The sequence below is a fragment of the Podarcis erhardii genome (genome assembly GCF_964252035.2).
Source record: "Podarcis erhardii genome assembly, chromosome: Z".
NCBI classification, from domain to species: Eukaryota; Metazoa; Chordata; class Lepidosauria; order Squamata; family Lacertidae; genus Podarcis; species Podarcis erhardii.
The window spans coordinates 9,935,535-9,961,106 of record NC_138504.1 but is presented as its reverse complement, the minus strand read 5'-3'; the positions used below and the strand labels follow the sequence as shown (position 1 = coordinate 9,961,106).

General features: G+C 43.2%; 1 protein-coding gene across 4 annotated transcripts in view; it reads left to right on the top strand.

Annotated features, from left to right (window-relative positions):
- The window catches only part of NRK (Nik related kinase), a 122,483-nt gene that overhangs the window by 41,805 nt on the left and 55,106 nt on the right, over positions 1-25,572 (top strand). For all 4 annotated transcript variants that reach the window (XM_081847891.1, XM_081847890.1, XM_081847892.1 and 1 more), the window contains 10 exons: positions 1,140-1,218; positions 2,195-2,370; positions 3,422-3,494; positions 4,703-4,910; positions 6,401-6,562; positions 7,117-7,281; positions 12,702-12,854; positions 21,443-21,568; positions 22,310-22,377; positions 23,053-23,168. In XM_081847891.1, the coding sequence (XP_081704017.1) occupies positions 1,140-1,218; positions 2,195-2,370; positions 3,422-3,494; positions 4,703-4,910; positions 6,401-6,562; positions 7,117-7,281; positions 12,702-12,854; positions 21,443-21,568; positions 22,310-22,377; positions 23,053-23,168 (1,326 nt within the window). The remainder of the gene's footprint in view (positions 1-1,139; positions 1,219-2,194; positions 2,371-3,421; positions 3,495-4,702; positions 4,911-6,400; positions 6,563-7,116; positions 7,282-12,701; positions 12,855-21,442; positions 21,569-22,309; positions 22,378-23,052; positions 23,169-25,572) is intronic.

The window sequence follows — 25,572 nt, the reverse complement described above, 5'->3', positions numbered from 1 at the left end:
AGCAAGGGACTTTTTGCTACTCATTCATGCAGCCAATTTCCACCCAACCCTTTTGAAGCCATTCTGTGATGGAAAACCAATGCAACATCAGTGGTGGACTAGGGTACTAAGGCACCCTATGCAAGGCCCAAACTCCCCCCTCCCACTGGCAGCCCTAACACTGCCATCCCAAAGATGGGTAAGGAGGTGTCTGGCTTTGGGAGGGAGGCACATAGGCTCTAGGAGGGTCCCAGAGTCCCCCTACCTCCTTCCCCAAGCTGGGAAAGTGCTAACTAGGCTTTGGGAATGAGATGGAAGGACTCTAAACCCCTTTCAGAGCCTCATACCTCCTTCCCAAAGCCCAGCACACAGCCCTAAATCCACCCCTGGCAACATACTTGCCTGTTCCACAAATCTCATTCTCCCACCCACCCCTCCCAGAGCTGTGAAGGCTGTGGTTTTCCATGATAAATGATACACAGAATCTTACAAAATAACAAGACTCCAGCCAATGAAGTAAAATGCAGAAAGTAAGAACTGGAAATGCATTTGGCTTGCTAGAAGAGCCAAGCATGTAGCAAGAGGAAGGGCTGGCTCACATATGCATGTTCATCACATGATAGCTATAACATCTAGTGAAGACTTGGGACAACATGGATCAAGCAGCACAGTGATGATTTTCACATCATGTCACACAGTCAGAAACTCAAGCCTTATAAGTTTTGCCAGCCACCTTGCTGCCATCAATCGCTAGTTAAGGCATGCGAGTTGCTCATGAAATGTTGTATGCTGTTTGTTAGCTCACGAGGAACTTGCATTTGTCTGAAGGTGACATCACAGCTAGAACAACATAGATAGCATTTTCAGATTGCCTTGTACACAATAGACCACACTTACTCATACCTAAAGCAGGCCCATTGAAATCAATGGGACTTGTGAGTCATGACTAACCTAAACCCCGTTGGTGCTGTTGCAAGTACAATTAAGTCTGGATCCAACCCAGTGCTTTTAAGCAAGGTCTGTTCACATGTTCTCATCAAGCATGCAATGCAATCAAATATAGAGAAATCAAATGATGGCAGGATTGGGAGAGCCAGGCTGAAGGTATCCATTTTAACAGATTTGCATATGCATGCTTGTTCTTCCTCTTCTTCTTGCAGCATTGTGTGACATGCATCCCATGAGGGCTCTGTTTCTCATTCCACGAAACCCTCCCCCAAAACTGAAATCCAGAAAATGGTAAGAGGCTTCCCTTAAATGGCAAATGTTAAGAACATAAGAAGAGCCTGCTGAATCAGGCCAGTGGTCCATCAAGTCTAGCTTCCTGTTTCCACAGGGACCAACCTGCATCATGGACATGAGCGCAACAGCACTCTGCCCACCTGTGGTTTCCATCAACATATTGCCTCTGATAGTAGAGGTATTGTATAGCCATCATGGCTAGTGGTCATTGATATGCTGGCTTGGAGCATAATTTTGGCAGCTGTTTCGATTCAAACTATTGAAAGCTTTCTACGCATCCCAGATATTGTGATCGTATTGATTCCTTCCAAGCTCTTATCTGCACTGGAAGTTTTGTCCCTTGTTGCAACGGCCTCTGTGCAGACATGGTTTACATTAAAGCAGTGCAAGGGAGTGACTCAGGGGTATAGTACAGGACTGCCAATGTAGATGACCCTTTGCATGCAGAAGGCCCCAAGGTCAATCCCTGACATCTCCTGAGCAGGTAGCATGGGATGTAGTAGCAGACACCAATCTGATGCACACGCCTAAGCTCAGAAGTGAGATAGCTCCATGATAGGGGCACTTTCTGGTTGCCGCCAACTGAATTTCCAAAGGTTACAGTGCAACCAAGAGGGCCTCATCAGTCATTGCAATAGTGCAAGGCAGTAAGGAGGAAGAGTTCTTATTTAGGGATCCTGGTCCCAAACTGTTTAGGACTTTGTAGGTCAAAACCAAAGCCCAGCAGCTTATGGGCTGCCAATGCAACTCCTTTAGGAGCCATGTAATGCGCACATGATGGGAGATGCGATACAATAGTCCAGTTGCTGCATTTTGCACTAGCTGCAGCTTCTGGACAGCCTCAAGGGCAGCCCCGCATAGAGTGCCTTGCAGTAGTTTAGACTTGCTGAGATATTCTTCTAAACTGTTTGAGGAATTGCAAGGGAGAATTCCTGAGTGAAAAGAAGTCTTTAGGTTGTTGTTGTGTTTTTAGGTCAAAGAAATTTCTGAACTTTGTGGAGACCTGTTTGGTTAAGAATTACGTGCATCGCCCAGCAACAGATACCCTGCTTAAACATTCCTTTATCAGAGACATGCAGAATGAACGACAGGTGCGCATCTTGCTAAAAGACCATCTAGATAGGACCAGGAAGAAGAAAGGAGAGAAAGGTAAGGACTAAAGCTTAATAACTTGGGACCAGATTACCTATGGGATCGCCTTAGCAAACCTGTGCCAATTCAACCACTTCAGTTGGGAGAATTGGCACTGCTGCAGGGACTACATAATACCTGTTCCACATTTGTCAGAATGAGATTTTAGTGTGGTACTTTGGAACCCCCTGTCTCTTGAGATCAAGCAGGTGCCTACTAAAAACATTCTTGTTTAGACAAGCCTACCCAGGTGCTGAGGTAATTTTTATTTGTTTTGGTATTTTAGCTTTTGTATGTTTTAAAGCGGGGTTTTAATTTTTTCTTGACTTTACTGATTTATCTTTTGTAAAACGCTTTGAGGCTTTTTACAATCAAGAGGTGTGTCAATTTCATGAAATTAATTAACTGAATAAATACATTGCTGCCAGCTTCCTCCCTGTTAACCTTAGCAAAATTTTGCATGGAAGAGAACAAAGGAACATAAGAAGCGGCTTTATACTGAGAAGATCATTGGTCCATCTAGCTTAGTATTGTCTGCACTGAACGGCAGCAGCTCTCCGGAATTTCAGACAGGATTCTGTCCCAGCTTTACCTTCACACATTATGCTTTAACCAACTTGGGTTTGCCCCTGAATGTACATTCAGAAGGGAGCCTCAGTCAACTCTGGCTCCCTGATTAGCACACGACCTGATAGACAGTTTTGCAAATGTGATGGTTGCATCAAAGCATTCACATACTGCATTTTTAGCTGTGTGCCTGAAATAGCTTGTGTGTGAAGCTGTGTTTTTTTAACTGAAGTAGGACTTCACTGAGAGCTGACTATAGCTACATATACATATTAGTAAAAGATTGATTAGGCAATTAGGCGTTCACAAGACTTCATCATCATTACAGATCAGTAAGATAAAAAATCAGATAATATAGCATTTAAACAGAAAACAAGTGAATGCTCGTATGTTTAAAATGTTTGACAGTTTCCAGCGTTTGTTGCAATAAATGTGGGGGCAGATTGTAACACACAAAGCAGTCAAGTTTCCTAGCTAGATTTGGTTTTCCTTCTTCTTTCAGATGAAACAGAATATGAATACAGTGGAAGTGAGGAAGAAGCCGATGAGCTGAATGAAGATGAAGGAGAACCAAGGTTACATTTTGCATTTGTAGATAAGATCTGGGTTGCACCCAGGAGAGAGATGACTCCAAAGTTTGATCTGTACACTTCCAGAGCAGTTTTTGGAGTCATTTCCTTGTGATGCGTTCTTATTTTGGATAGAGCGGCAGAATTAAGTTGCTCTTTCCCATGCATGATTGCCTGCACAGGGGGCCTGGAAACTCTTCCCCTGGAAGAAGGAGCCACATAGGGCCAGTATCAGGAGTTGGCATGTTTGGGCACTCACTGAGGCCCATTGATAAGGCTACCATCTGGTCCACGCCTGCCACCACTCACAGTCCACGTCAGCCACGTCTGGTCACTATTTCTCTCTCTTCCCTGAAGGATACAGATGCAGTGAGCAGGGTTGGTTCACAGCAACCATATCTATCTCGCTCAGAGAAGAGGGAGCTACAGCTCCTCTTCTTCCTGAGAAAGGAAGACACAGAGTTTGTGACCCAACCAACCCCCTCAACCAAATAGGCCTACTCAGAAGTAAGCCCCAATGATTTGCCATGTTGAGGGAATTGCAGAAGAGTTGAGGAGGCTGGGGTTGTGCTTGCCAGACTTTAAAAGCTCACAGTGCAACTATGCCTACTTTGAAGCAAATCCCACTAAGTTAAATTACATTTACTACCAGGTAAGCAGTTTTAGGATTCTATGGAAATAGAGGAAGCAGCTCTTACTCCTAATAAACAAAATAATCATGCTGGATATCTTACTTCGGCTGCTAAAATTTGAGGGAAACTCCACTAGAGTTTGAAGCATTGACCTGGTGCTCCCCCTGTCCCTTGCCATCGAAATGGGATTCCATGAAAACTCTCATATATATATATATATATATATATATATATATATATCTGAATTGTCTCTTGTTCCCATTCGGTGTTTGCTGATGAATATAAAGTGTGAACAGATGCTAAAATTTGTTTTGGGAAGGCAACAGTGAAGTAAAATCTCCAGTGAACAAACAGATAATCAGCTTTAGCCTGGATTCTGAAGTGTTGTTAAAACAGAGGCATTGTAAATATAGAGGAGGGCTGGTGGGGAGAGAGATTCTGTGATTATTTTTTCCCTGGAACATTCTTCTTCTGTAAGCTAGGACAGCAAGCTTTCCCCCAGTGGCACTGTGTTTGCTCTGTCGCCTTAATATTATGGTTAGTCAAACAGATATTTCCTCTTTTTTTGGAAAAAAAATTAAGCTCCATTGTTAATCTCCCTGGTGAATCCACCCTCCGCCGCGAATTCCTGAGGCTTCAGCAAGAGAACAAAAGCCATTCCGAACCTCAGCGACAGCAGCAGATCCAGAAGCAGCAGCTTAAAGACCAGGAAAAGTACAAAAAGCAGCTCTCGGAAGAGAGGCAGAAACGGATTGTGGAACAAAAGCTGCAGAGGAAAAAGTTGGAGGATGTACGATTTGGATTCAGATTTGTTTGGTTTTTTTCCTGCATGACAGTAGTACTGCATTACAAATATCAAATAAGAAAGGAAGCCATGTTTCTTGTGTCCCCATCTGCACTCCATCTCAAGCATCATCATGATGCTCTAAACCAGTGTTTCCCAACCTTGTACCTCCAGCTGTTTTTGAACTACAACTCCCATCATCCCTGACTAGCGAGACCAGTGGCAAGGGATGATGGGAATTGTAGTCCAAAAACAGCTGGAGGCACAAGGTTGGGAAACACTGCTCTAAACAGCCATGGCTTCCCCTAAGGAATCCTGGGAACTGTAAACCAGAGTGGTTTAACAATTAGCCCCTCTTCCCAGGGAACTTGGGAATTGTAGTTCTGTAAAGGGGGAAAGAGGGACCTCCTAACAACTTCCAGACCTTTAAAAACTGCAGTTCCCATGATCCTTTGGAGGAAGCTGTGACCATTTTACACAATGCCTCTTTAAATGTACGGTGGAGGTGAGAAAGACAGAGGCAGGGGTGGCTGATCTCTGGCTCTCCAGATTCCAGGTAGAATACCATCAGCCCCAGCCAGTATGGCCAATAATCAAGTGTGATGGAAGTTCTAGTCCAACAATATCTGGAGGCCCACAGGTTCTCCACTGCTGGACAGAGGTAGCAGGGAATGCTGTTTTATGTGTATAAACTTTGTCTCAGTTTGGAGGGATGTGTGCAGAGCCATCCAAAATATAGGAAGCAAGTGCAGGTTACACTAGAGTAATTTGCCCCTATTCCAAACTCTGTTCTAGAGCAAGGCTACTGGTGGCTGAGGTAGGTCACTTACAGAACTGAACTCCTATCTTTATAAATGTTATTGTTAGTGCTCACACTTTTTGATGAGTGACAATGAACTAGTTTAAACTATCACATCTTGGTTTAACCAGCCAATGTATGAATGAATCTTGTGGCCCCAAATGTAGCCTACTTTGTGATGGAAGCAAATGAGCTAGGATCACTTCAGCTGACTACAGTTCACATGAACTGGGACAGTTTGGTTAATGAAGGTTATGAAGCCAACTTCAACCCAACACCTCCATATCCCAGCTTGTTTTGGAGCCAATAACCCTAGTTTCCCAGATCAGCTGAAACAGGAAACTTTGGTTGATGGAAGGCTTACTGGTGTATTTGCTTCCACCACAAAGGCAAGAGCAAAGGGTTCATTGGCATCTTGAGGTTCCCAGCGAAGCTGTTCTCTTTTGGGATACTTCAGGGCAATTTCTTTCAGACCACTTACTAGTTAGCTTGTCAACACAAGTTAATAAAGATGAGAAGACATTTCCAGCTTTTGTAGATTAGTAGCTATTGTAGAGCATGGGTCTCCTTGTTTTCAAAGCCATGTTTGCACAGAATTAGCCATAGCAGCAGTATGACTTTAATAACAATTCCTTTTATGAGCAATCTATGATGGGAGATGAAATGAAACCAATATTATTTCCTGGCATGTGTTTAGCACCAGAAGAGAGAAGAGCTTCGGAAGCATTTGGACTTCGAAAGGAGATGTCCAGAGATCAAGGCAGCTCAAAACAAAATGGAGAAGGATAAAGATGTCCTGCAAAGTCATGAAGATGAGTGGAGCAAAGTGGAAGGAGACAAGAAACTGGAAAATTATCAGGTGTGGATGTAGTTTTGCAGAAGAGAAAATCTCCACATTTTCTGTGGCAAATGTGAGATGTAAAGCCTGAAAGAAAAATGGAAAAGCAAAACCCTGTTCCTCTCCCAAGCGTTCAGAAGCAAATAGGGTGAACAGAAAAAAAAAGAGGAACCCAGGTGGTGGTGGTTTTCCAGGTTATTCCGTACGTTTCAGTCGCAGAGGGTAGCAAGACAGTTAGCATAAGTTTTAACTGAAGCTGAACTGTAGTGGAATGGAAGCAATGCTGATTGCAACAAACCCAGGGCAGGACAGAAATTGCTGCTTCCTCACATCCCTAGTTGTGGGTCCTACTTATTTGAATTCTACTAGGCACATGTCCTCCCTATGTCTACTCTGAGCCACCATTTTCTCATGGTTCCAAATGCCTGAATCAGACCCTGCACCTGATTCAGGCATTTGGACTCATCCTTAGAGGGAAGAGATGGTTCACCAGACCTAGCCAAAAGTCCATTGGGTTTATAAATTTTTGGGTTCCTCTTTCCTCACAGTGTTTTCTTGCTTCTTTCCCACCCTAGAAAAAAGTTGAAGAAGTGCATCATGGCAAGAAGCTTCATCGGACTCTTCCTAAAGATCAAACACAGCTGCTTTCTCTCCAACATGACCACAAGCAGAAGAATAAAGATCCCCCGAAGCTCCTCAGCCCCCAAACCCGTCTCCCATTGAACAGTGCAAACAAAGAGGTACATTGCAGCTCTCTGGGAATGGGTTGTTCTCTGGGTTGAAAATGATCTGCTTGGGCAGGTGGGTTTTTTAAAACATGCTCAAAATTTCACTTGGAGAAAAAGGAAGCCATTAGATTCTCTGTTTATCTAAGCCAGGAGTGGGGAACCTCAAGCTCAGGGGCCAAATATGGCCCTTGATGTTTTTCTGTATGGCCTTTGGGATACTCCCCAAGCCCTATGCATCTCTAGCTCTCCTCTGCACCTTCCTCACGTACTTTTAGCTTGAGCCATTATAATGCCCCTTGCATGTCAGTTTGGAGAATGTGTGTATGTGCACATTTGCAGCAACCTCTGACTTGGCTGGGACATAGCCTGTACAAAGGTAAGAATCGCATCCCTTACAGCACTCACATTTGCTTCTGGTTTGCCCACCACAGGCATACAACCCTCCCAGAAGGTTGCCTGGGAGAGACTCTGTCCCTTAGACTGGAAAAAAAGTTCCCCATCTCTGGTTTAAGCTATCACATGGTTGGTAACCATTTGCTTCTACTTCAAGGCTGCAGACAAATGGATTGTTGTTTGGGCTGTACAGAAATTCAACCAACAATTTGGTTTTCTTTTTTTAAAAAAAAAAAAAGCAGGTGCTTAAAAAAAGAAGAAGAAACCATTTGTAGGTAGCTAAGCTTGCCATTTTCTGCAAATACATGGAAGGCTCTAGGAGCCTGGATTCTAAGGGGTGAGGAAGAAGGACAGATATCTGGGTCTTGAGTTCCACAGGCGTCCTCTGAAGAAGCTAAAGGAAGCTGGTTAAAACCTTTAAACAAAAGCTAAGGAGTTTTGTTGCTTTCCTCATGGTTGTAGCCTTAGAGGGAACAACTGTAGAAATTCAGACCAGTGTGAATTCAACCACTTCAGTGTGAGCTGAAGTGACTGAATGCTCCTCCGTGCAAGAAATTTAAAAAATCTGCCTAGAAAAAACTAGCATGCCATGGAGAAGTGTTCTTGCCTAAGCCTATCCCTGATATGCTATATTTCTAAGTGCATGGAGTGTTTTGTGTGCACATAGAAGAGCATTCATCAGGCTGTAGCAGAGGGAGAGATAGGCCTGCAAAGAAACGAGCAGTTTTTACTTCTCCTCCCTTTGAATGCTTTCCATTCCAGCTTCTATGTTAACTTTTTTTCTCTTCCTTTTCCATTTATGTTGTGTTTTTTATATTAGGGACCAGTGGCAGGGCCCATGTTATTATTGATAATTGTTAGGTGCTCTGGAAGCCTTTTTTCAGATGAAGAGTAGGATTTTTTTTAAAAAAAAATGTTTTAAATAAGTAAACAAACATCAGCCCTGCCCATCCCAAGTAGTCTGAATTTTACAGCTGAGACAGAAATTTACCGCTTCACTGAGAACTAAGTGAACAATCTTATTGTACTCCCAGTTAGGGTAATAAATTTTTTAAAGTATACTTTCAATGCATACTGAAAGGTGGGTTGTGGGTTTTAATCATTGTTGATGTTTGTCAGTATGCATCCAAGGTGTGTGTTCAAGTGAATGAGTGCAGAATATATAAAGACGGGCATCTTGTCTAGATAATGCAGCTGACTGAGAGACACTATTCTTAGCCAGCAATAGGATTGAGAATGGCGAAACTCCTCTTTCATTAGATACTACAGATAGGTGGGAACTGAATTTGATGAATGGCTCAGCTTCCTTGCAGAAGTCATTTGGGTAGATGATGCTCAGGAATTTTGTGCACCTCCGGTTTGCTAGTAAACCTGAATGACTTTGGTGTGTCATGGAAACACTCCCCGTGCTCCTGCCAGGGCTGGAAAGAGGTTAGTTTAACCTCTGGTTTACTAGTAAAACTGAAATACTTCATCACAAAATGATGCACATCAAGAAAGTGGGTCATCCACATGAAAAGTTTGGAAAGCTCTGATCTACTCTCTGGTTAAAGGCCACTGGTGGTCTCTAGTTTGGGGGCTCCCCAAAATCATGAGTTCAGCAAAGAGTCAGTATAAATGACTTATTAGAGGTTGGTTGGGTAGTTGGGTAGTTCTAAGCCAGGCATAGGCAAACTCCAACCCTCCAGATGTTTGGGACTACAATTCCCATCTTCCTTGACCACTGGTCCTATTAGCTAAGGTTGATGGGAATTGTAGACCCAAACATCTGGAGGGTCGGAGTATGCCTATTCCTGTTCTAAGCTTTAGGGCAGGAGTGGCTAACCTTTGGCCCTTTAGATATTGCTGGATTGCAGTTCCCACAATCCCCCAGTCTGCAAGGCCAATGGTCAGTGATAGTAAGAGTTGGAAATACAGGCATAGCTTGAGGACTACAGGTTAGCCAATCCTGCTTTAAGGGATGGGAAATGCTGCTCTGCTTCATTGCTTCAACTTTCTCCTCTATTTTTTTTATATAAAAAAAATCTGTAGCCCGAGGGGAGGGAAACACACATCGCAAAATGCCAGCTCCAATATTCATCTGCGTCGCTGACATGTATTCCATAAATGACCTCTTTGTACTGGAATGAAACGCATTGTAAAATTTAGTCCATGCCATTACTGTTAAATTTTAATCGAAATGTACTGTTGTGGATTTCTGACATTAGCAGTTGTAGGCAGTGAGTCTCTGTTGGAAGTGTGCGGCATTAAAAGGAAGCAAATTGGGCCTGACATAAATACGCAGTTTCTCTTGCAAGTGCTGATTGTGCCTTGTGTGTTTCCAACGCTATGCCGCCACCATTGTGGTTCTGCCTGTTCAGTTCCTTTAATCCCATTTGGCACCATGTCGATTTTGCTCGGGGAGGGAGGGGAGTTGTTAGGATTCACAGGGACAAAATCATTGACTCAAACCATTTCCCCCCAGTGAAATAATAATTACTTCTTATCAAGATGGTTGTCATTTAGGTGAATCTCCTGGCGTTATATTAACAAGGAAGCTGTCGCCATCTGCTTGGAGGAAAGCATGGCAGCCTGCATGTCGAAAAATAAAATAAAATGTGGGCCTGCATTTTTGGGGGAGAGAAGTTGTTCAGTGACTATTTATATCATCTTTCTCCAGATGCATGGATGCATTCCTGTCTGGGTAACATTATGGGGGGGTCAGAGGCAAAAGTGGGTGTATGAACTAATGCAATTTTTTACTTTTGCACAGGAGGCTAGGTTCTGTGCACACTCACACATCGCTTTCTGTCCTCCATCCATTCAAGCTAGGGGCTTTATCAGAGTCCCTGGATACATTCCAGCTAGGTGGAAACGTTCAGAGGGCAAAGCAGAGCCATTGGGCGTTTGGGAAAGAAGGGGTGTGGAAAATCACAAGGGCAACATAGAGAAACCTTAAAGGCCACAGTCTGGCTTCAGGCCTTGTCTTTCAGGCTTCTCTGTCTAGCTCTTGGGCATATTATTATTATTATTATTATTATTATTATTATTATTATTATTCTCCGCCCATCTGGCTGAGTTTCCCCAGCCACTCTGGGTGGCTTCCAACAGAATATTGAAAACATGATAAAACATTAAACATTAAAAACTGGCTGCCTTCAGATGTCTTTTAAAAGTAGGATAGTTGCTTATTTCCTTGACATCTGATGGGAGGACATTCCATGGGGCGGGTGCCACTACCGAGAAGGCCCTCTGCCTGGTTTCCTGTAACCTCACTTCTTTCAGTGAGGGAACCGCCAGAAGGCCCCCGGCGCTGGACCTCAGTGTCTGGGCTGAACAATGGGGGTGGAGACGCTCCTTCAGGTATACAGGACCGAGGCCATTCAGGGCTATAAAGGTCAGCACCAACTGTGCCCAGAAATCTGCATCTCCTCCAAGCCACTTCTTCTTGGAGGCTAGACCCTCCAAGTGTCTCTATTTTCCAGGGACAGTCCTGGATTTACAAAGTTCATCCTGGTTTCTGATTCGATCCTGGAATGTCCCACTTTTCCTTAGGGCATCCCTGTTTTCTTTGGAGAAATGCTGGAGGATAGGCTGTTTTGCAGCCTTTGAGCCAAGGAGATAAGAATTCTACAACCTTTAGAATACATCGGAAGGCAGCCTTGTATAGTGTTTTTATAGATGCTGGAAGCCAGCCAGAGTGGCTGGGGCAACCCTACGAGATGGGTGGGGTATACATAATAAAGGGATGGTGATGACAAAGACATCCCTATTTTCGTCAGAGAAATGTTGGAGGGAATGTGAGGGGAACACACCCTGAGTGCTTTTGGATGGCTGAAATGTGTCCTTGAATAGCAATAAAGCCTCTTGCTGTGTACAAGGTGTGTACAAGTGTAGAAACAGATGGCATTTGACTGGCTGGAATGAAGCCTACTGTACAAAAGTAGGAGTCACACCCATTGCCCTGCTTCACCCATCAATGCCATGCAGCCTTCAGAAAGCTGAACATAAGAGAGTGAGGTGCTTGGACTGCAAAAGCTTTTCTACCCCTGTCTTAGCCAAGCCAAGGGCAGAAGCAAAAGCTATTCACCAGTTCCTGGATCCCCAACCCCATGTCTCACCCTTTAAGATGAGCATGGAAAAGCCTTTCAAGATGACTGCAAGGGAGAATCAGCGGGTGGAAGGAATATATCACTTTCCCCTGCCTGATGCTTCTCCACCTCATCCCCTTCATCCTTAGCCATTTCCCCATCATAAACACACACCCCAGTCAGCAGCAACACCAGAAAGGAAGGGTTATGCACTTCCACTTCCCCTCCAAACAGCTCCACCTCCAATCATGGTAGGTGCAGATACAGAACTGGGAATCCCATGATTGCTACTTAACTTCTAGTACTGATCTAGCAGTCCCTTTTGAATTGGCATCATTATAAAATAGGAGGAGGAGTTGTGGTAACTAGTGAAGAATGAATTTAAAACCGGGTTGAGGGGGTGAAGCCAGAAGAAAATGCACAGGGCAGTCTAGCTGAAGAAACTAGGGCTTTGTATCTGACAGGCATATGTCATAGCTGCAATATCAGAAGTAAGTAAATTTATTGTTTTGGCCTTAAGCCATAACAACAGTACTGTACTGAGCTACCAGGGCAAAATAAAATCCAAAAATGGCAGGGGCCTGCGCAGGTACATCATATATGGATTTGTCTGAACCATAGGTCATGGCGAAAACCATAATCTGATAAAATGGGTACAGGATGTCAAAACCCATACGGTCATCGATCATTAGAACAATTCACGACATGCCCATGGTGCGGGGAAGTCTCCGCTGTGAAGGCAAACAAAGCCACCATTTCATTTACATACCCATTGCTGTCGGATAGCCCTTGGAATTTTAACGTTGTTGATTTAACAGCAAATATAGAAAACGCAAGCAAGAAAATGTTGCAGATGTCTGCACCTTATCTCCTTATACACAGGGCAACTCAACAAAAACAGGGGTAAACAGACACCCATCTCATTGTTGAATTTGTTGAATATGTCTGTCTCTGTTGGTTTGTTTCCAGACTGAGAGCAAGCGTGAGAAGAGTGATGGTATCCAAACTGATCTCAACTGGGCAGCCGTTCTTGGGCATGATGCCACCTCACATGGTCGACTAGGTTCTGGAAGCAACTCCAGCCCATGTACTCCAGCTTTGCAAAGAGCAGTGGTGGCTCAGGTAGGAGATTCCCCGCTGAAGGTTTTTTACAGTTGTAGAGGTCTATGAGATGAGATGATCTGTCAATTTTTGTTTCTTTCACATTTCCACATCAGTTTCTCTCTCTCTCTCTCTCTCTCTCTCTCTCTCTCTCTCACACACACACACACACACACACACACACATAAAATCTTCAGGATAATTCATTAACATTTTAGTGTGAATTTATTCTACATTTTTCCAGGCATTGTTGCCTAATGTACACATTTTTGCAAAGCTATTTTTTCCAAATATAATGCATTTTTCTACATTGTTTTCAATATTCTATTAATTTAAATGCACACTTTATATGCATATGCTACTGTATGCACTTTTGTACATATTACTTGGCTGGGGAATTGCGCTGTAAAAATTGAAGAATTTTGTGGTTTGTTTTGCTTCTTGTTTTGGAAATAATTACCTTAGGTAAGTTTCCTTTAAATGTAAATGGAATCAAATTTCTCCCCTCTTCCTAGAGATGGTTTAGGCATGATGCAAAACCTTGGTTTGTTACCCTCTCCAAACAATATTTCTTCCCCAAACATATGTTTCAATTCTTCTTCTTTTAAAAAGGTCCTCTTTTCAATGGCGCAGTCCAGTTTCTCTGCCTTTATGTTTTCTGTGCTACAGAGAAGGAAATAAATCAGGTGATACAGGAGCACAGGAAGCTGCCTTGTACTGAATCAGATCATCTAGCTCACTATAATCTATATCAATTTCAGCTCTCTGGGATTTCAAACTAGGAGTATTTCCTGCATGGAGATGCCAGATATTGAACCAGTGACCTTCTGCATGCAAAGCAGATGTTGTTCCACTAAATCCCTTTCCAGAAATACAGCTGCCCTCTCCTGAAATTCGTGTCAGCTTCTGCAGTGGCCAAATGGAGAAGAAACCCTTCTAAATTTTTCTTTTTCTCTCCCCACTTTTGGCCTAGAACTCAGACAGAATTGGGCTGTGACAATCAATTGTTTGTTAATACTTCCATTTCCTGCTGAACGATAAGCAAGAGATACAAGGCAGGCCTAGCAAGGTCTGCTTAGATGACTGTTATTTGTGATGACATTAATGCCTGACTGGATAAATTCCGGGATATTATTCTTGCATGTTGCACAAAAAGCCTTGGCCCACTATATCTGCTGTATTTCCATTGGAAATATTTTATTGTGCATAATTCATAGTGCACAATAAATGTATCTTTGTGTTTGGCAGAGCGAGAACGAAGGAAGGTTCTCTTCCCAGAGGGCCAAGTTACAGAGGTCGTTGTGAGGGAGGTTGGGTAGGAGGGTCTGTCTCTGTTTGCTTGGGCTGTGGCTTCCCTGTGTCAGACTCTGCTCTCCATAAAGTTGGGGTTAGAAAACAGACAAGCAGCACTCATCAGTGAGCTGAGAAGCAGAAGAAGGGTTGTATCTCAGTGCTGGAGCATCTGTTTGCATGCAGGAGGCCCCAGGTAGGGCTTAGAGAGACTCCATCCTGAAACCCTGGACAGCGGCTGCCAGTCAGTGTAAGCAATATTGAACTAGCTAGACCAATGCTCTGACTCCATATAAGCTTGCTAATTGCATCTCAGACTGTAAACTACCTGACTTGGGAGCATAAGTAGGTGTTGAGGTTCCACCTGACCCACTTTAGTCCATCAGAATTAAGAAGTATCTTTGCTGGCACGGCTAAACTCCTGAAAGTTCCCTCATTTTTGGCCTGAGGTGGGTGGTGGCAGGCAAGTTGACCTGTTGCCTGATTATCTCCTGGGCCGCCAGTTCAAGAACCATTGTGGGCTTGTCTCCTGAAAATGGGATCTCAGCTTTTCTCAAGACACAGCCCCCCAGCGGAACAAGCAAAGCCCCCAAATGCTCATCCCGAGGAAGATCCTTTTGGGGTTCTTCCAGTGCTGTGAAGTGTTTTGAACACTTGAAGGTGCTAAAGCTTATGAACCAGTCCCTTGCATCTTTCATCCAAAGGACAGGATGATATTGTGAGGATGCTATGCAAAACATGCATGCACAAGCAGTCCACAGGAAGTTGCTATGTGGACGCGCTCTTCATTATCCTGCTGTGTCATTCATTGGAAGCAATGGCAATTGTCAGCCTCCTGAACTTCCCTCCTGGCTAAGTTTTATCTGACATCCCAGTAAAGGTCCGTATAGTTAAAGCTATGGTTTTCCCAGTAGTGATGTATGGAAGTGAGAGCTGGACCATAAAGAAGGCTGATCACCGAAGAATTGATGCTTTTGAATTATGGTGCTGGAGGAGACTCTTGAGAGTCCCATGGACTGCAAGAAGATCAAACCTATCCATTCTGAAGGAAATCAGCCCTGGGTGCTCACTGGAAGGACAGATCCTGAAGCTGAGGCTCCAATACTTTGGCCACCTCATGAGAAGAGAAGACTCCCCGGAAAAGACCCTGATGTTGGGAAAGATGGAGGGCACAAGGAGAAGGGGACGACAGAGGACAAGATGGTTGGACAGTGTTCTCGAACCTACCAGCATGAGTCTGACTAAATTGCGGGAGGCAGTGGAAGACAGGAGTGCCTGGCGTGCTCTGGTCCATGGGGTCATGAAGAGTTGGACACGACTAAACAACTAAACAACAACCCCTTGAATTGCTGGAAGGGCTCCCCCATTACACTACCTGCAAGTGGGGCAGTGAAACCGACAGCAATTTTCACTCAGCCCTTGTTTCGTAACTCATCAAATTGCTGCTTGCTGGATGCTTCATGGGCTGTTCCCAGATGCCACTCAACTTGCCCATCCAGGTCACCAAGGTAGTTATTGGCAGCACGAACTTTCAAGCATGCAAGCAGCTCCTTCTGCTGATTTCAGTTGTTCCTTTGGAACGGCTTACAGTTCGGAAAATGCTTTAAGCCTTTTGCTGACTCAGGCTCTGGGAAAATGACAGGCATCTTGATAACAGGCTTGATAACGCCTACCTTCTCATACCAGGGTTAGCTGCTTTTTGAGAACAGCTTGACACTACAAACTAGTCTGGTTAAATAAATACTATCATTAGTTGCAATCATACTGGACAAAAAAAGAGGAAAACAAGTCTTTTTAAGTACCGTATTATTAGATGCCATTCCTGCTGAAAAAGCTATTTGCTGGAAAAGGTAAAATATTTGCCAAGAACTGAGATAAAACAGCTGAACACCTTGCTGGATGAGGAGGCATGAGCAGAAGTTTGTAGTAACAGATCTCTCTCTCCCCCCTCCTGCCCCACTTAGCATTGCAGCAAGCGCAGGGTAGTAAAGAGTCACATTTCTACCATCAGCTCTCTGCTATGTTTCTTCTGGAACACAGGTGAAGGAACGACTTCAAGGACCTACAGTACTTTCATGAGCACACATGGAATCTTTTCCTGAAAAAACACCACAAGGGCAAGGGGGGGGACACTTTGCCCTTGTGCTATTTTTCCAGGGACAGACGCCTCCCCCAGCTCTTTGCTGGAGGAAAGGCACAGGATGCTTCCGGTCCGTCTCTATTTTCTGGCAAGAATTCAATCACATACTGGCAAATTCAGGGTACCCTGTTCAAGTTGATTTGGAGCTCTTGTGCAGTGAGCCCAGTTCTCCCCACCCCAAACCAGAGGTGGTTTTTTTTGTTTTTGTTTTTTGCAATAAGGAAACTGACAGGATATGCACTAGAAAGTGTGGGGCAACTTTTGCTTGACACAAGGTCACCTAGCCTCCAAACAAACAAATCAGAATTAATGCCCAGTAAATAGCTGGCATTGTCCAGCCACCCAGCAAACAAAACAGGATGAACTCACAAGGAGCAGGTAGTTTGGAAGTGGCCAGAAATACTCCCATCATTTCCCCAAGAGGGGGTAAATGTCTCAGGTAAGGGGGAGAGAATTTCAAGAGCTATACAGTCTGAACGAAAATGGGCTTTAGAAGCCCCTCTAACTTCCCAGCAGTGTTCCACTTAAAAGCAGAGCAAACTTCCCCAAAGAACTGTGGGGCTACATGCAATTTGTAGTTTTGTCTTCACTTCCCTATGGACGTCTAGCAGCCACACAGCACATTTTCTCAAAAATGAATCCCTTTGGAGTCCCAGCAGAACTTACTCCAAATTAAACGTACATTGCATTGCAGACTTTGAAATCCCTAGTTACTTTGTTTGTTTGTTTGTTTCCAAATTGGTTTAGTTGTGTGATTCCTTGCAAGGTTATCTTGGGAGGATTGAGACAGACGCTGCATATTGAAACTGGAATGTCTTGAGTGTGCTTAGGACTCTAGCTTCTGCCGAATTATTCACACAGGTGTTTTCTTTTTTAAAAAAGAAGAAGAACACACACCCCACAGAAGGGCTTTTTATTTTTTGCTAGTAGCATTATCATTCATTTAAACTCTTTTTTTATTCTTGCAAAAATTGCCAGGGTATCTTTAAGAGCTACAGGGGATCGGGGGGGGGGGGTTGCATCTTCATAAAAAATATTTTATTCTTTTGCATTTGAAGGAGTGAGTTTGAAGCACAGCAGTTATCAGCGCACTGTGACCCTGAATCGGTTGTGACTCAGAGGAGGGAAATGTCTGCTAATGAATAAAGAATACCCCTTTTGAGAGCTCCGCTCCTTCTCAGCATGTGATATCTGACAGAATAGCAGAACAAGATGGTATAGCTCTGGGCATCCCTCTCCTTATTTCTGTCAGGGCCACATCAGGATATAGGAACTGTATGAACCAGGTTCACAGCAGCAGTGGCAAAGGGAACACAAAGGCAGCACTGGGTCTCCTGGAGCGAAGCCATAGGGGGCCTTTAGAGATTCAGATCTTGGACTTCCCTGAGTTGTTGGGTTGTGCTGTTCCAAGGGCTGTGGTGTCTGTCAGAGACTTGGGTTTCAGCCCATCACATGAGCATAAGAAAAGCTATGCAGGATCAGGGCCGTGGCCCATCTAGTCCTGCAGCCTTTTTCTCAGCACTCTCCTGTACTGCAGTTTCCAACTGGAGGATACCATACCCTCTACCATTCCTCAGACAAAAATAGGGACATGTCTCACTCCCCGCTGACTGACCCTCCTCGACCCCCTCCCATTTTTGCCCCCCACAGAGCATTTCCTATCAGAAGAAGGGTGAGTGCCACCAATGGGACACAGTGAACATACCCTCCACCATCCTGAGATGGATCCCAATTTTATTTTATTCTTTGGTATATTTCCAAAAAGAAAAACATACACTAATAAATAAATTTATTATTTAATTTATAATCAAATTTTATTTATAATCGCCGAAGAATTGATGCTTTTGAATTCTGGTGCTGGTGGAGACTCTTGGGAGTCCCATGAACTGCAAGAAGATCAAACCTATCCATTCTGAAGGAAATCAGCCCTGAGGGCTCACTGGAAGGACAGATCCTGAAGCTGAGGCTCCAAGACTTTGGCCACCTCATGAGAAGAGAAGACTCCCTGGAAAAGACCCTGATGTTGGGAAAGATGGCAGGCACAAGGAGAATGGGACGACAGAGGACGAGATGGTTGGATAGTGTTGTCAAAGCTACCAACATGAGTCTGACCAAAGTGTGGGAGGCCGTGGAAGACAGGAGTGCCTGGCGTGCTCTGGTCCATGGGGTCACGAAGAGTTGGACACGACTAAACGACTAAACAACAACAACAATAAATACATTTTAGAAAGAGCTGGCACATAGTGTGGGGTTGGGCTGTGGAGATGGCAGCCTTTTCTCCTCCCCACCCCCTGCTCTCTAGCAACTGCTATGAGCTGTCCTATAAGCTTCAAGCTAAAAGTCGTTCACTTCCAGGGGTTTGAACTGGAGAAGACATCCTGGCTTTTGGTACACACACACAAACACAGTGCCTGAAACCCAGCCCCTGTATATCAGCCCACTCAAGAGGGCTGTCCTAGCAGCACATACCATCAAAAAATGCAGCCAGACCGTGGTCCTCATATTACCATTTATTTCTGGAATCCAGGAATGTTGATTGACATCTCTTGAACAGATTCTTTTTTGCTCTTCTCCTTTGAAGTATCTAAATCATGTACATGGCCCCATCACCCGATGGATGCATGGATTTCAAAGTGGTCCTTTTTCATGCTGAGCCAGAAGCCTGGCATCTCAAGCCCTGCTTGAGGGTGTGTTGTATAAAAGACTTCTATGTGGTAGGAAGACAAGACTTCTCTTGCTGTTGTTTTGCAATTGCATGCTATATTTTCCCCACCCTACCCCTGACTGTATTTAAGTATAAAGTAGTTTTTAAACCAAGGCTGAGGAATAAGCTGTAAGTTGTAAGGCAGAGGTAGTTTCAGGATGCTGTCAGTGGCTCCTGGCTGGTTGCCCAAGAAAGTATAAAGACAAGGAAAAGTTTATTACCGTCCTTTTTTATTTCAATCTTTACAGAGAGAGGCTATAGAACCCAGCCTCTTGGATAATGTCATTGTCCTGAGTGAATCTCCACACCCCGTCCCTCCCACTTCCTTATTCATTATCATCATCTTCTATGGGTGCTCCTAAGTGTCCTCTGTCTTTGGGCTCTTTGCTCTCCTACTTTAAGGCTCACTGGGTTCGGGGAGATGGAGGGTCTGGAATGCTTTCTAATGACGACTTGTCAGCTGAGTGTTGTTCCAACTCTCCCATGATTTCCCAGCTTGTCCCCTCATCTGCCTCTGCGCTGCGACCTCCCTCAAACCCCTGTTGTAAATCTATACTCTCTTCCTCTTCCTCCTCCCTGGAAGGGTCAGGATGGGGAGGTGGTCTCCACCACTCCTCCTCTGCCCAGTCCCTGACAGGTAAGGAGGTTGCTTTCTCACTGTTGGACTCTGGCAGGCAGTCTCAAGCACCATATTTTCAGTGTCACCACATCTGCTGACCTGTCCTCTGTTGTGCTTAGACCAGGGGTCACCAACCCTCTCGGACCAGAGGACACATTTTGAATTTTGAGAGAGTGTCGGTGGTGCCAGTCACAAAATGGCTGCCATAGAGTGGGGAGTGGCATAACAAAATATCAGAGAGACAGCTACCAACAACAGCCTAATGCTTACCTTGGGAAGTAAGCTACATCCCAGTATCCCTGGCTGTGGAGATCACACAATATTCATTACACACAGAGAGATGTGCTATAAAATATACAAGGAAGCCAAATCACACTCGCTCACATTTCACAAAATCACTTAGAAGGTACCTCCACATTTTGCACCATAACTTTCTTCCTAGGGTGCCTGCCCAGTGACACCAGTCAAAGGTCTTCTATGCTATGACCCATGAAATCTGGCAATTTCAGTTTCTCTTTTCTCCAGCATTAAGTTCAGTTCTCCACATTTTCATATCAGTTTGTGATTAAAAAAGAAAGTCATAAAAATTCATTATCATTTTACCGCAAATTCTTCCTAATCTTTGTGTTTGTGTACAATTTTGCATAATACACAATTTGGTAAGGCAATCACCTCTAACACACTGGTTTTTTCTTGTTATTTTCAGTGCACATTTTTATGGACACTTCATGCATTTTTGTAGAACTGGAGAACTGGGTTGAAAAATTCAGATAGCTGTGACTCTTGAAACATGGCTGGGTTTTGTTTCTCATATTCCCCCCTACCAAGTGTAAATTAAGTGGATTCACCTTTCATTGTGATCTGAATCTAATTTCCTCCCCCATCCCTTGTTATAAGGTGGTTTAAAGCGGCCAATAAGAGTCTTACCGGCTCCATAAAGCCTCCAGCTATGGCCCATTTCCTCAGTTTGAGCAATGTATTGCTGCCTGCAAGCTATCCAAGCCTGCTCTGAGCTTGCTTTGTCCCTAAACTATCAGAAACGACCTTACAGTATTGCTCAGCAAAATGCTGTATTTGCTCTGTCAAAACTCCATCCTTTACCTATTAATGGTTAAGCATAAATGAGAGATTTCAGCGGTTGACGTATTGTGACAAATTGCACCTGCCCAAATCTCCCCAACTGCACCAATGTACAAAGCAGAGAAAGCCCAATATGGAAAGGTTTACCCTCTCAAGTCAGTCGGTGCAAAAACACTGGCAAAGGAGGCATGTTCTGGCTCTAAGAATTGAGCTGCCTCCAGAACACCAACGTGAAGCTCTTTTCTTTCAAATCTCCCCCATCATGTGAAGCTTTTTGTCTAAATCAGCCACAGTACAATCATGAATGTTGGTTTAGTAAATGCCAGAGCCTTCCAACTATGAGAACACCTACTACTGCTTGAACCCTGCATTCTGGTCCCTGAGGGATTGGCACTCCCGGCTACCATTTTTATTTTCCTGAAACCCATGTTTTGGTGAGATGGTGGCCATGGTTGTTTTTAAACCCACAATGATTAAAAAAAAAACCCCACAACCAATCAGGCATTATACTGTACTGCATTTCAGGGAACCTCCAACACAACCTTCTTGACTAAGGAGATCTTCCACTCAGATGCTTAGCTAGCAAGGGATGCTAGATTACATCCTGTTGAGTTTCTTCCAAACCCTGGTGCCTGCCCTGAAAGTAACCCCCTCAGAGATGGGGGACCTTTGGTGCTCTGGTTGATGCTGGGCCATCATTCGGTCTACACTGAGTAAAAACTATTTGGGTGCAACCTATGACAAATGAATTTGTTGTATGTTTCGTTTGTTTGAAGAGTGAAAACCTACGGGCTAGTCGAGATATGTATCACAGCAGTTCGTTGTCTGATGTGGCTGGCACCCCAGCGGGACCCAGTCAGGACGATGTCTTCTGGAGTATATGTGAAGAGCAACCTCCAAAGGTATTGGGAAATTCTTTGGATTGTCCATAGATTAATAAGAGTTTAAAAATATAAAACTTCTGTTCCCAAGTAAACCCAGTCCTTTGTCAGCTGTGGCTAACCTGTGACCTTCCAGATGTTGCTAGACTCCAACTCCCATCAGCCCCAGCTAACATGGCCAATGGTCAGAGATTATGGGAACTGAATTTTCATTTGTTGTGACTTTCCCTGGGATTGTATGGTGAAGGGTGGGCAATAAACTAAATTAATCATATCTGTTGTCACCCAGCAACATCTTGAGGACTACTGGTTGGCCAAAACTGTTCTATATGAAGAAATAGTAGGATTCTAAAGTTCATGAAGGTGATTAGTTTACTTTTTGTACACTAGCCAAGGCAAGGGACAAGCCTGTTTGTAGGATTAACATGGGCATCAGGCTTGTGACTATGAGAACAAGCAGATGGTCCTTTGGTTTAATCCAATTAAGATCTTCTTATGGAACCTTGAATTCCTACTCATTGCCCACTAGAAGTCCCTGTGCTTTTCCCCCCTTTTCCCTTTTAAATAAAACCAAACATTGCTCACATATTTTCCATTGGGGGTCTTCGGGACTAGGTTTTCTGAATATCAGTAAAATGATTGTGATGGGCTACATTTTTAATACTCTGTGCCTATACTGACTATAGGCAGGTGGCTATGCACTGTTTTATGCGTGTGTGTATATAAGAACAGTGAACAGGCATATTTCCTTTGATCCTTAAGGTTCCAGAAAGGACAACCTCAAAAAATTATACCAGAGATCATCTTGGTCAGCAGAGTTACCCATCAAGGTAAGCTCCTTGGTGATTCCTCCTTAAACTTACTTTGATATATATCTGTACAAATTCATTGCGGTGTAGCAGGCAGATGCCATCTATGAGCCATTTCCCCCCTGATCACTCCCCAGTGATCCTTAAAATAAATAAATCCATGGATAAGCCTCCTACATTGCTCCACCCTTGTGTACAGGTGCTGCTGCTGATCCAATAATGGTAGCTGCCAGTGAGAGTGGGAGAGGTAGAAAACATCAGTGTCCCTAAACCACTTGATAAAGACAGAAAGAGTTGAGAGGATTTTGATAGGGACTGGGTAGGTGGAAGAGAGAAGTGGATTCCCCCCCCCCCAACTCAGATTGCAATCCAAGCCAGAGAAGAATTGAGGGGTCATGAAGCTCATCTAATATTTGAGTCAAACATTACATGTCCCAAGAGGCCTATTTCCATGTCTGGGGAGTGGGGAAGTGTCCCTAATATTGTTGCATATTTTAAACGTGAATGCCATTCCAGGAATGCTATGTTTCCACCTGGATATTATAATAGCTACCGCCTAAGGATATTGTGAGCATTGGTTGGGCTGTTTTTAGAAGTGGCTTTGAGACCCTGGAACAATGTGCAGTGGGAGTTCTCATCGTCTGTTGTTGCTCCCCCCACACACACACACACTTTTCTGGTCTTTGTTCTCTATAGCACACAGCAACCATCCCTGGGGGGACCCGCAACGAAAACCAACAACAGCTGCTGCAACTCCAGCAGCAGCAGACAAAGGGAGTCGGCATCTCATCAGAACAAGCGATCGGCTTCAGGTAATCCACAGGTCACACTTTCTCTGTCCACACAAGCAATTATTGTGAGGCACTTCCATTCCCAATGGGACAGGGTATGATAGCAAGGCCATTCTATTCATAATATAATTTTGCTAAGCGCCTCTAGTTTGTTGATATATAGTTCTATATATAGTTTCAGCAACCTGCTATTTCTTTCTAGTATGAGGTGGTGCCTCATACTTGGGTCCACACAATGAAAGTGACTGTTAAGGGACAATATTTTTTTTTTTTTTGTATGTATAAATATTTATTTTGGTTTTATGTAATAAAACAGATATTACAATCGAACAAAACAACAGAAAAATACAATAAAAAACAACATAAAAAACACAGTGTAAAAACATATAACAGAAAAAGTAAAAAAGAACAAAAATTAAAGAAAAATTAGTTTTTTAATTCTTATCTTTATAACCCTCTTTCCTGACTTCCTCACATCTCCCTTTCCTGCGTTCCCCTTTACTCAATCAAATTTAGCAGCTCCTTACCCTTTTTCAAATCTTAGTCAATATTATACATTCCAACCTATTATGTCTTCTATTTCCCCTTTCTTTTTAAATACATTCTTACATATTCTTTGTAACTTAATCCCTTATATCCTTTGTTTAGTTTCGACATAATTTTACTCTGGTCTTACCCTTTTTTCCTAAAACATTTTTACATATTTCTTTTTACTATGTCACTGATGCCATATTATCTTTATATCCAACATCATTTTAACATTCAAACATTTTGCAATGTTTTTGGAGATATTCTTTGAACTTCTTCCAGTCCTCTTCCGCCGGCTCTTCTCCCAGGTCTCGGATTCTGCCAGTCATTTCTGCCAATTCCATATAGTCTATCACTTGCATCTGCCATTCTTCCAGAGTGGGCAAATCTTGTGTCTTCCAATACTTTGCGATGAGTATTCTTGCTGCGGTTGTTAGATACATAAAGAGTGTTCTATCTATCTTTAGCACCAATTGGCCGACAATGCCCAGAAGGAAGGCCTCTGGTTTCTTAGGAAAGGTATACTTAAATACCTTTTTTAGTTCATTATAGATCATTTCCCAGAAAGCCTTAACCTTTGGGCATGTCCACCAAAGGTGAAAGAATGTTCCCTCAGTTTCTTTACATTTCCAGCACTTGTTATCAGGCAGGTGATAAATTTTTGCAAGCTTGACTGGGGTCATGTACCACCTATAGATCATTTTCATAATATTTTCTCTTAAGGCATTACATGCCGTAAACTTCATATCGGTGGTCCACAACTTTTCCCAGTCAGCAAACATAATATTATGACCAATGTCCTGTGCCCATTTAATCATAGCCGATTTAACTGTTTCATCCTGAGTATTCCATTTTAACAGCAAGTTGTACATTCTCAAAAGTATCTTAGTTTTAGGTTCTAACAATTCTGTTTCTAATTTCGATTTTTCCACCTGGAAGCCTATTTTTTTATCCAAGTTAAAGGCCTCTCTAATTTGATAATAATGTAACCAATCTCGCACTTTATCTTTTAATTTCTCAAAACTCTGCAATTTCAATGTGTCTCGATCTTGTTCTAGTATCTCCCAATATTTCAGCCAATTGGCCTCCATATTGAGTTTTTTCAAAGCCTTAGCCTCCATAGGAGATAACCACCTTGGGGTCTTGTTTTCCAATAGGTCTTTATATCTTATCCAGACATTAAACACAGCTTTCCTGACAATATGGTTTTTGAATGCTCGATTAGCTTTTACCTTGTCGTACCACAGATATGCATGCCACCCAAAAGCATTATTGAACCCTTTCAAGTCCAAAATGTCAGTGTTCTCAAGAAGTAGCCAGTCTTTCAACCAGCAAAATGCTGCTGATTCATAGTACAACTTCATGTCTGGCAGGGCAACCCCCCCTCTTTCTTTAGCATCAGTCAATATTTTAAACTTTATTCTGGGCTTTTTGCCCTGCCAGACAAATTTAGAAATATCTCTTTGCCACTTCCTGAAACAATCCATCTTGTCCACAATCTGTAAAGTTTGGAACAAAAACAACATTTTTGGCAATACATTCATCTTTATAGCAGCGATCCGGCCTAACAAGGAAAGCTTCAATTTTGACCAAATTTCTAGATCTTTCTTGACTTCTATCCAACATTTCTCATAGTTATCTTTAAACAGGTTCAAATTTTTAGCCGTCATGTTGATCCCTAGATATTTCACTTTCTTAACCACGGTTAAATCTGTCTCCTTCTGAAACCTTTCTTTTTCTATTATTGTCATATTTTTCTCTAGGACCTTAGTTTTTTGTTTGTTCAATTTAAAACCTGCCACATGACCAAATTCTTGAATCAATTCTAACACCCTTTTCGTACTAGATTCTGGCTCCTGTAATGTCAACACCAAGTCATCTGCGAATGCCTTAAGTT